The 12298-nt window shown below is 40.6% G+C and overlaps 1 protein-coding gene across 3 annotated transcripts in view; it reads left to right on the plus strand.

Annotated features, from left to right (window-relative positions):
* The window catches only part of LOC126299574 (importin-9), a 121012-nt gene that overhangs the window by 11750 nt on the left and 96964 nt on the right, over positions 1–12298 (plus strand). For all 3 annotated transcript variants that reach the window (XM_049991584.1, XM_049991583.1, XM_049991582.1), the window contains exons 3-5: positions 11245–11450; positions 11659–11889; positions 11962–12169. In XM_049991584.1, coding sequence (XP_049847541.1) covers positions 11245–11450; positions 11659–11889; positions 11962–12169 — 645 coding nt within the window. The remainder of the gene's footprint in view (positions 1–11244; positions 11451–11658; positions 11890–11961; positions 12170–12298) is intronic.

Here is a 12298-nt window from a genome sequence, read left to right on the forward strand (position 1 = left end):
AGACCTTCTTATTTAAAGATGTTGGATGTGTTGCACCATGAAGGCGTTTGGTTGGCCACTGGGGCATTAAAAACACGCTCTATACCAAGCCTCTGTGCAGAGGTTGGTGAACCGCCACTTCATGTGAGGCGACAGCTACTTAGTGTGCCAGGCATATGTCCACACCTGCAGACCATACCATACCATTGCTCGGCTTCCACTGGCATGGATTTTTCATAACTGGCAAGGAGTCCTCTGGGATTTGCGCACAGGATTGACTTTGAGAGATAGATATGGCTGGTCCTGATGTTTTGCGTCAAGGTTGAAGCAGATTTCCACCTTGGCTCCTCCAGAAATCCAGACTTATTTTAGATTTTAGTAATTTTAAGAAAGATAGTATGACAGATTTTACGTTCCAATCTGTTTTTTTACGTTTTAAATGTGCATCACAGTTTGTCGTTTACACTGATGGCTCCAAACAAGGGAATTCCCTTGGCTGTTCTGTAGTGTTCCCTGATCATGTCACCAGGATTCACCTGCTTGACGAATATACTGTCTTTGCAGCAGAGCTTCACATGATCTCGAAGGCACTGGAGCAGTTGCATTGTATTCAGGGCAATCTGTTACTCATCTGCTCCGATTCCCTTAGTGCCTTAAAATCGTTACATCTGTACCCAGCTGAGGAATTGGTCCAGCTGATATATGACCAAGTATACTTGCTCCAATGGTGGGGTACGCAGGTGCTATTCTGCTGGGTGCCAGGTCATGTTGGAATATGAGGCAATGAACAGGCTGATCGGGCTGCCAAGGAGGCCTGCAGAGAGCAGGATGTGACACAGCCCTGTTCCCTTGCAGGCTGTTGTTTCTGCACTCCACAGGAAGTGCATTCAGTTGTGGGAGGAAGAGTGGTTGGTGGTGACAGCCAGTAGGCTGCTGTTGGTGAAGTCATCAACTCTGCTGTGGCATTCCTCCTGCCAGTTGCTCGGGTGGGGTGAAGTGGCTCTCACGTGTCAACAGATAGGACACTGTCCTCTCATTCATAGCATTCTATTAGGGCAGGAGGATCACCCGTTTTATTATGCTTGTGGTGTGCACATCTCTGCCACATTGTAACAGAGTGTGTTTTATACCGTGATGCAAGTGCAGAAACAAAAATTGATGAGGATCTGCTCTGTTATTTTGGCTGATGAGACCAGTGTATCTGGGGTTTTAAAGTTTCATGATGTGTCTGGAATCTGACCTAAACTTTTAGGCTGGAGATTTTAGTGTGTTGCAGAGTGGCTGGCTCCTCCCTTTTTTCCTTGCAGTCAGCCAGGCACATGTTGTTTTAGCTACTTCTACCACTTTCTTCCTGTGCCGTTTGTTTTGCTACGGGCGCAATGCTTTGTCCCATGCTTCGGTGTGAGTATGCACAGTTTTCCAACCTTAATTACCTGTGCTTTATGTTCTGTTCCATCTTCTTGATCTTTGTGTTTTCCTGTCACCTGTCTCAATCTGTTTTTGCACAGTTGCTGAAGACCTTACCATCGTGTGTCCATACAAACCTCTCCATCCATCCACCTTTGTGATGCTTTTGGTATTGGGTTTTGGGCATGTCTTCCTGCTACATGGCAGACCCTCTGTGTGGTGACTTTGGACACCCACTCCATGGGGGAAGCCCTGTGCGCGTCAATTGTGCTGACTGCCGCTTCCCTCACTCGCCAGATTTCCCAGCTTACAAGAGAGAAAAGAAAATCCATGATTAAACGTCCCTGGATTGCCTGTCTTATGCTGAGGCTCACCAAAAGTATGAGACACTCCATCCAGTGTCACTATCTTCAACTTTTGCCTCTGTTACTTCGTTTCTTCCTCCTACCTCTTCCTTACCTGAGCCCCAGTCCCCTCTCCCCATCCCCATCCCCTGCAGTTCCCATGACCTCACACCTGGGAGCCCCTCCCCCTTCTTTGGCTTCTCAGGAGGGCTCTTGAGCATATCCACTCCTGTGTCGGTGAGTCCTTCGTCATTTGTAGTGACTCCTTAAGCAGCCTACAAGCTCTCAGCCTACAAGCTCTTTACCAGTGCTTCCCTCAGACATACTTTGGTAATGACTATCCAGGAGTCTGTATGTGCCCTTGGCAACAGTCGACATTCAGTGACCTTTCTTTGGACCCCAGGACATGTTTGGATACTTTTGCAATGAACTTGCTGACAGCCTGGCCAAACAGGCTTTTGGTAAACCAACTGTGGAGATTGGCCTGCCCGAGACTGATCTTCAATCGGTTTTCCACCATAGTTTTCACAGTCTAGGATACTGAATGGTGCACCCTCAGTACACTGAATAAACTTTGTTATTAAGGAGACAACGTACATGTGGCAGTCGTCCATGCCAGCCACTTGCAGGGACTGCTGGGTCTGCATCGGACATACTTGGCTAGCACATGGTCACCGCCTCTGTCACGAAGCCCCACCTCGATGTTCTGTGGCTCTCGTCTTACTGTTGTCCACCTCTTATTGGACTGCCCAATTTTAGCTACTCTGTGGTGGACTTCCAACATTCTCAGCAGCATACCTACAGTGTTGGGTGACAATGTCTCAACAACAGATTTAATTTTGTTTTGTGTGGTTTTTTATTGTATTTGTTTGTTTTTTTTATTGTATTGGGCATCTGGCTATCCTTCCAGGCCTGCAACCTCCCTCCATTTTACTTCTTTGTCACTCTTTCTTTGCATTTTGTTTGCCTTGGTGTTCGTCTTTTCCGTATGTGTGTTCATCTTGCCTTATTGTTTAGGCTGGAGATTTTAGTGTGTTGCAGAGTGGCTGGCTCATCCTTTTTTACTCTTGTGATTAGCCAGTCCAGCCCATCTTCTCTGATTTTAATACTTTCTTCTGCTTTTTCTTTCACTATACATTTTCCCCGGTTCATTCACTTCCTTCGCTTTTTCTTTTGGTGTGATTCCCTTCTAGTTTTACGCCGTTTTACTTTCCCCAACTCCTTATGGGAATTTTTTTACCTTAAGACTTGTTTGCATGAGGAAAACGGGCCTGATGACTTTGTAGTTTGATCCCTTTTATATCCTACACCAACCAACCAAACCATGTGAAATGTGCTGCCAAGCAGCAAAGTGTGATGATGGTGACTAACAGTTCTGCTGGCAAAGTGTCATGAAAAGGTATAGTGCGAAAGGTGGTGAAACAAAAAACATTTCTTCCTCAGATGCAATGCGCGAAGTGTGGCTATCTGAAAGTGTGAGCTCACTATTCAATTGAGGAGAAAATGGAGCTGTATAAACAATTATTAGATTTGGTGTCTTCCAGAAAGGGGAGAGGGGAATGGGGCTCGGGTAAGGAAGAGGTAGGAGGAGGAAATGAAGTAACAGAGGCAAAAGTTGAAGATGGAGTGTATCATACTTTTGGCGAGCCTCAGCATAAGACAGGCAATCCAGGGAGACATTTCCAAGGATGTCAGATAGAGGCCAAATGCAAAATCATTGGTGCACAGCTGCCTCCTTGTGCATGCATGGGAGCAGGCAGTCAACTGTTCAATCTACTTATCAAAATTGAACCATGTGCAATACTGGTGTGCTAGCTGCTTAGTTTAAACTACTCCCCAGTGTATATGTAAAAGACACGCAACTTTTGCTGCAAGGCTGCAGGAATAGATTCTCTTGAGAAATGTTGTGTTGCCCATGGTATTTTCATACTAATAAATCTGAACCCATCTGAATGGCAGTACCTTGAGCAATTGCGGTTATTGAACTATTCAGTTGTTTGTGAGATCTGCCAATAAACAATGGGAAACATTTGAAGAGCTTGTGAATCACTGCTCAGTTTGAAGACAAGAAGTTTCTGATGCATCTAATTCACCATCATTGCCCATGGATAAGTGAGGCAGTCTGTTTTCGCATGCTGTGCTGTAAGACACAAAAGTATTTCGTAATGGTAATTCGAAAGAAATAATGACAAAGATTGTAGCTTCTGTGGGGTATTATCAGGAACATCTTCAACCTGATGAAAAGGGCCTTTAATGGTTTATAAGTCACAAGAAAAAATTTTGTGGCGTGCAGATATTGATGAAATTTCATGATACTGTATATGGAGACTAACGCTTCCTTTTACAGCTGTCTTGACGACTTGATTGCTGTTAAACATTTTTGACACACATGCTGTGGGGCACTCATTGTTTACAGTCTTGTGAGATAAGACTGCCATGTTACAATAAATTGACTGAAAGCACTACTGGCTTGTACAGATCGTGATGAATAAAACGTCATTGACTAATCATGCATTTTCAACCTTTGAAGTAGTGGGTTGCCATTCCCCAGTCTGTTGGAAAGGAACATTTTTACACCAGAGACAGCACACAGAAGCAGTAATTCGCACTGTGTTTGGAATGAATTTAACATAATCAGTTTTCCAAGAACTAGCTGTAGTTAGTGTAAATTTTCATGAGGAAATAATTCCCATGTGGCAGCAGTGTGTGTGTGTGTGTGTGTGTGTGTGTGTGTGTGTGTGTGTGTGTGTGTGTGTGTGTGTGTGTGTGTTCATTGACATGTCCTAAATATTCAGTTTCTGTGTTGAAGAAAAAAAGTGTCTGTTGATTGCAACTGAGACCACATTGATTAAAATTAAAAAAAAATATTCTGAATTTTTGGGATTCTGTTCTGATGCTTATCCCAACACAGTGTCGTGCAAATAATTTGAACAGTACAGATCGTTTAATTTGTTTTGGAAAAACATTGAAACCATGCAGTAGCAAATGGACTTCTGAAGGGAAGGTGCTGGTACTGATAAGGCAGTGTGTATATTAACAATAAAGTTTCTCATATCCTCATCCAGGGGAAGTTGAAGCATCTGTGAAATCAATTTTGCTAAAGAATCATTGTGCTGCTAGTTGATCCAAAAGCTCCTTGGTATATAGTGGCAGAAAGGAATCAATAACTGAGCATTAACTGTTGCTTTAAAGCCTGCACACCATGGGATTTTCCCATTCACTTTGCTGGTGGTAAGCAGAAGAGATGCCCACTGGCTTGCAGAAATGGGTTTAAATACACATTCATTTCCAGTTTTTATATTTGATGACTGCAATTTCAAATATTGAAAATTATTCCTGAAATTACACTTGACTGTTATAGCAATAAGTACATTACCTAAAGGGGCATATAAACATTTGTGCCAGACCATGACTTGAACCCTGATTTTTCACTTATTGCTGGTAGTCGCCTTACCACTTCAAATATCAGAGCACACTCATCAGAATAGGTAGTACATCAACACTTATTTACAATTAAGTTGAATTTCAGGCATAAATGTTTGTTGTTGGTAGAGTTCAGAAGTAGCTTCACTGCAAATTGCATGAGGTACTAAGTGAATGGTCAAACTTTGTAGTATGATCTTTGAACATAATGTGTGCTTCAAAATTGTCAGTGTGTGCCATCAAACAACTGTCCATATTTTTTTCACATAGTTACTGAATGGATGCTGGCATGGTAACATAGAAATTATGTTGAACATCCAAACCAAACAAATGAAATGCATCCTTGCCAAAAATAATGCAACTAGAGAATGATGAGATGGTCATGAATGTCACAACATAGGTGACAGAGTAGCAGACACACAATGGAACAGTCAGCCAAAATAATGGTTTTAGACAGTCTTTCTTTAGAAATAGAAAATGCACATTACCATTGCCGAGACCCGACTGTGACCTGGGTGTCTGGTCATTCAGAATTAGGAACATCTGAGTCCCTTCCCCATTGTTGAAACCTTCCCCCACAGGGTCTCGTGTCTCTTTTGTAAGTATGTGGTTGGCTACATGCAGCTCCAGACCTTGCTGCGCTACTTCCCTTCCCGTGCTGCAAATCTGCCTTCCTATTCTTTTTCCCTCTCTGCCTTCCTGTTGGGTTATCTTCCTGATGCTCATTGTGCTTGGATCTGGTTTGTGATACTACAGATTCTTTTCCTTCCCTTCCAGCATCCTACAACTTTTCATTCTTAACTATTAGTACCTGTCTTGGGTTTTACCTGATACTCCTCCAAATTTTTATGGAAGTGTGGGTTGTGTAGGAGGAGGTTACCCAGTGTCGTATATTCTGCCTTCTGTGTCTTTCCTCTATGTACCCTTCCTATCTTAGAAAGGTATTATGACCAAAACCCAGAATGGTAGCCATTCCGCTGGGGGCATCGTCAAATTCATGCACGGTGGTAGCTCCCGGACCATGCAGGGCTTGCACTTTGGTTCATGAGCTGGAAACTCCTCGTGCAAGCCATGGAGTATTTATCCATCATGGCTGGGGAATGGTGACTCCGGGACCAGCTTAGTGGCCAAGTAACTGTTGCTGTGGCTGAGTGGTAGACATGGAGGAGAGCCTGTTTGGAGTAAGAGGTACTATCGCAGAAGATTTGCACATGAAGTGAATTACATTTATCTGCCGATGGGCACAAGGCCTCAGCAGTCTCTACAGATGGAAAAGAATATGAAAATGCAGAGAGACATGACCCACAGTGTTACCTACATCTACGTGATTACTCTGCTATTCACAATAAAGTGCCTGGCAAAGGGTTAAATGAACACCTTCAAGCTGTCTCCCTACCATTCCAATCTTGAACGCCGAGCGGGAAAAACGAGCACTTAAATTTTTCTGTGAGAGTTCTGATTTCTCTTATTTTTATCGTGATCCTTTCTCCCTATGTAGGTGGGTGTCAACAATGTTTCCGCAATCGGAGGAAGAAACTGGTGATTGAAATTTCATGAGAAGCTCCCGTCACAACAAAAAAGACTTTGTTTTAATGATTGCCACTCCAATTCACATGTCATGTCTGTGGCACTATGTCCCCTACATCGCGATAATAAAAAAACGAGCTGCCTTTCTTTGTACTTTCTTGATGTCATCTGTCGGTCCCATCTTTCGTGGATCCCACACTTCACAGCAATACTCCAGAATAGGGTGGACAAGTGTGGTGTAAGCAGTTTATTTAGTAGACCTGTTGCACCTTCTAAGTGTTCTGCCAATGAATCAGTCTTTGGTGGGTAGAGCCAACAACATTATCTATGTGATAGTTCCAATTTAGGGTATTTGTAATTGTAATCCCTAAGTATTTGGTTGAATTCACAGCCTTCAGATTTGTGTGTCTTCATCACATAATTGAAACTTAGCAGATTTCTTCTAGTACTCATGTGAATAACTCCGAACTTTCCTTTATTCATGGTCAATTGCCACTTTTCGCACCATACAGATATCTTACCTAAATCATTTTGCCAAGACTGTAAATGATGGCATCATCTGCAAACCATCTATGAGGGGCATTTGAAAAGTTTGTGGAAAAATAAAAACTACTTATGTGTTTGGGGTAAACCTTTTTTTATTTTTCGGCATAGTTACACACTTCGTCTCAACGCTGTTTTAATTTGTTGATCCCTTCCGAATAATAGGAATTGTCCAAGTCTGCAAAATAGCTATTAGTTGCTGCAGTCACCTCCTCTTTTGAATAAAATCTTTGTTCCACTAGCCATTTCTTCAAATTGGGGACCAAATAGTAGTCAGAGGGAGCAAAGTCTGGAGAAAAGGGAGAATGTGAAAAGTTGGAATCCTATTTTCATTAATTTTACGACCACAACTACTGAGGTGTGTGCTGGTGCATTGTTGTGATGGAAAGACATTTTTGTGGTCCAATCGCTGGCATACACCTGCCCGTGCTCTCCCCCACTCCAGCTCCGTTTTCAAACGGTCAAATAATGAGTAATATGCACCTGTAATAGTTTTACCCTTTTTCAGATAGTGGATGAGGATTATCCCTTGCGAATCCCAAAAGACAGTCGCCATGACGTTTCCAGTTGAAGGACTGCTTTTCGCCGTTTTTGTTGCGGATTCTCCCTTGGTAACCCATTTTAGATTGTTGTTTGGTCTCAGAATTATAGTAATGTATCCATGTTTCATCCACAGTGATTAAACGACACTTAAATTCCTGCAGATTCTTCCTGAACAGCTGCAAACCATCCTTGTAACACTTCACACGATTCCGTTTTTGATCAAGCGTGAGCACTCATGGAACCCATCTTGCAGATAGCTTTCTCATGTCCAAATGTTTATGCAAAATATTATGTATCTGTTCATTTTAGTTGCCCACAGGCATAGCAATCTCATGCACCTTCATTGTTCTGTCATCCATCACTGTATCATGTATTTTATCAATGATTTCTGGAGTCGTAACCTCCACAGGGTGTCCAGAATGTTCAGCTTCACTTGTGTCCATATGGCCACTCTGAAAATTTTGAAACAATTTATAAACTTTTCTAATCGAAGGTGCAGAGTCACCGTAATGTTTATCAAGCTTCTCTTTAGTCTCCTGAGGTGTTTTGTCTTCCATAGAGTAATGTTTAATTGCCGCATGAAATTCTTCTTTGTCCATTTTTTGACAATCGCTCAACTTCCTTGATTCACACAAATGCCAAACACACAGAAATAGACCAATATGGCTGAAACTTCGTGTGCGTTCTTTCCAAAGATGCTACTAATGAAACATGATCTCAATACGTGCCGGTGGTGCCATCTCTCGGACTTTGCATGGACTTCTCAAACGCCCCTTGTAAGACGGCTACTGAGATTATCTCCTATGTCGTCGATATAGATCAGGATCAATAGAGGGCCTATAACACTTCTTTGGGGGAACGCCAGATATTATTTCTGTTTTACTTGATGATTTCCTGTCTGTTACTAAGAACCGTGACCTTTCTGCCAGGAAATCATGAATCCAGTCACCCAACTGAGGCAATATTCCATAGGCACGCAGTTTGGTTAGAAGACACTTGTAATGAATGGTGTCGAAAGCTTTATGGAAATCTAGAAATACGGAATAAATATGACATCCCCTGTCATTAGCATTCATTACTTAGAGTATAAAGAGCTAGTTGTGTTTCGCAAGAACGATATTTTTTCTGAATCCGTGCTGACTACGTGCCAACAAATCATTTTCTTTGAGGTACTTCGTAGTGTCTGAATAACAGTATATATTCCAAAACCCTACTGCAAATAGATGTTAGTGATCTGGGCCTGTAATTCAACATATTACATACATACATTAATTCTTGTTCTGTAGATCATGAAAAAGACATTTCGTGATGTGGAACATGTCACTTTAACATGATTTCTTTACACAAAATATTCAATTTTTATAGTTACTACTTCAAATCTAACAATTCATGTAGGAGTAGTTGTCATTCAGAAATTATTTTAATTTGCTTGTAAATGTTGGTTGGCTATCTGTCAGACTTTTATTACTATTTGGAAAATGACCAGATTTTTCAGTGGCAGTATAATTCCTCTTTCTGTGCCAGAGTGAGATTTAATCCAGAATAGTAAATATCATCCTTTCTTCTAGTGTTGTAGCTATGCACTTAACTGTTATTTTTGAATTGGGATGGGTTATTAATGTCAAATTTCATAAGTGTGTATATGTATTGTGAAGGTACTGTGAATATCCCAGGTTCCTTAAATAAATGTCTGCAAGGTGATCTTGGGTGGGCTCCAGCTATTATTTTGATTACATGCTTTTTGGCAATGAATACTTTATGAAAATAGACATAGTAAGCTAATTTACTGATATGTTTATCACAAAAATATGCAATAACCCTAATAGCATAAGTAGCTGAACCTATCAGATTCAGCAGATCATTGATGTATTTCTTCCAGTTCAATTTCTCATAAATGCACACACACAGAAATTTTGACTATTCTGCCTTTAGCAACAGACTTCCGTTCATAGTCTATATTTATCAATGGTGTTACGTCATTTACTGTACAGAATTTTATAAACTGTGTTTTCTCAAAATTGAGGGAGTCCATTTGGAGACAACCACTTAATAATTTTCTGAAAGACTTTATTTGCAATTTCCTCTGCTAATTCTTTCTTCTTGAGTGTAATTACTATAATTGTATCATCAGCAAAAAGAACTAGCTTTGCATCTTCATGAACATAGTGGTAAGTTGTTAATATATATTAAGAACAGTAAGGGACCCCATGTTGGATGTTGGTGCGGCTTGAGCAATTTTCCAATCTTTAGGTATGGATCTTTCTGTGAGCGAGTGGCTGTATATAATGGTGAATATGGAGCTATTGTATGAGCATACTCTGAGAGGAACCTGACTGTTATACAATCTGGACCAGAAGTCTTACTTTTATTAAGTAATTTAAGCCGCAAAACGGCACCAAGAATATCTATTTCTATGTTTCTCATGTTGGCAGTTGTTCTTGATTGGAATTCAGGAATATTTACTTTGTCTTCTTTGGTGAAGGAGTTTTGGAAAATCGTGTTTAACTCTGCTTTAGTGGCACTGTCATCAATGACTTCCCCGTTGTTATCGTGCAGTGAAGGTATTGTGTCTTGCCACTGGTGTGCTTTGTGAGACCAGAATCTCTTGCGGGTTTTTTGCCAGATTTTGAGACAGTTTTGTTGTGAAAAATTATTGAAAGCATCTCGCTTTGAAGTACGTGCTATATTTAGACTTCTGCAAAACTTTGCCAGTCTTGGGGATTTTGCATTCTTTCAAATTTTACATGTTTCTTCGCTGTTTCTGCAACCGCGATCTGACCCGTTTTGTGTACCATGGGGGATCAGTACCATCACTTCATACAAATTATGCAAAGAGTGAAGGTAACTCACCATATATAGTTATGTAGCATACTGAAAAGGCACATAATAAGACTGGAAACATAGTTGAGCTTTTGAATAGTGTTGTCCTCAAAAGCTCAGCTGTGTTTTCAGTATTTTGCTCATGCTGACCACTCAGTGCCCCAACCGTTTGGTAATAGTTACCTTTGTCTTGCATTATTTTTTCTTCTGTTACGGAGCTAGTGAAATAATGTAGTTCAATTAGTAGAAGAATATTTTGGAAACACTGTAGTTAACAAAAAAATATGGAGATGTCAGGGAGGTGCCAGGATTGTAGCCAGATCAGTGATCAATGTGGAATTATGTCAAATTTCAGTTACGTGCCTCCAGTCATGTTACATGGTTTGGCTGAAGATACTGTTACTTAAAACCAGACTCTGCTCATATTAATCCAAATTTAGATATTGCTTTGTGGACACCTGTAGAGATTAAACTGAAACGATGAAAGTCTGCATATTAGTGTTACACTAGAATCAGCTTTTTAATTATGATACTCCAAAGGCTCTGCAGCCTTAATTTCTGAATATTACATTTTCCTGTTTAGTTGTTTTCCTCTCATGTGAAATAACAATTTTGCTTGCTTTCAATCTTTTTAATAATAACTGTTTGATTTTTCCAGAGTTTGGTGTTCACCTCACTGAATTTATTGTGGAAAAGAACCTTAATATAGCTATAAGGCAGCTTTCTTCGGTATTGCTCAAACAATATGTTGAAGAACATTGGTGTCATTTGTCAGAAAAATTTCGTTGTCCAGAAACTCCAGAGAAAGCAAAAGCTGTTATTAGACATGCACTTCCTGAAGGCCTTAAGGAGCCTTGCAGCAAGGTAAGATAATTTGCTAGTGAAACTGTCCTGCCATCATAAAGAAACTGGGTTAGATAAATTTCATATCTGAAGTGTAAAAATTTTTCACACCCTTCATTGGTATCCCTACCATTTCCTATATTCTGTGCACAATGCACTAAAATAAAACAGCCACACACAATGTTCTTTAAATTATGCTTACTGAAAGAGTGCTTATGGATATTTCCAGGTCCATGGTGCTGTTGCATATGCTGTAGCTGCCATAGCACAGTGGGACTGGCCAGAGAAGTGGCCGGAACTTTTTGAGTTGCTCATAAGTTATTTGTCAGGAGATGATTGGGCAGTACATGGTGCTATGAAAGTGCTAAATGAATTTGCAAATGACCTGTCAGATAGCCAGTTACCCCAAATTGCTCCTATAATGTTGTCTGAAATGTACCGCATTTTTTCAGATGAACAGGTTTGTAGTTTTTAGAGTTTGGTAGCCAGTGTGTACTTTAAATCAAATTCTAACTGATGTTTTACCTTTCAGAGGTACAACACTAGAACCAGGTCAAGAGCAGTTCGCATATTTTCAAACTGCACATACATGATATGTGCCACATCAGAATATCATAAAGGATTGTCAAAATCACTTTTACAGCCTGTACTACCACTCTATATCAACAAATTCACAGAAACCCTCCAGACTGACTATGGGCCTTTTGTAGATCCCGGACTGAAAGCAGATGTGATTAAAGGTATACCTAAATTAAATGTTAAAGTTTCCAAATTTACGATGCTGGTAAATGTTCCTTTTCTAACAATATTCTGAGAAGGAAAGTTGCTGCTCACCCACAACAAAAAGATTTTCACGCTTAAAGCTTTCG

The sequence above is a fragment of the Schistocerca gregaria genome, chromosome X, assembly GCF_023897955.1.
Source record: "Schistocerca gregaria isolate iqSchGreg1 chromosome X, iqSchGreg1.2, whole genome shotgun sequence".
In the NCBI taxonomy this organism is placed as follows: domain Eukaryota; kingdom Metazoa; phylum Arthropoda; class Insecta; order Orthoptera; family Acrididae; genus Schistocerca; species Schistocerca gregaria.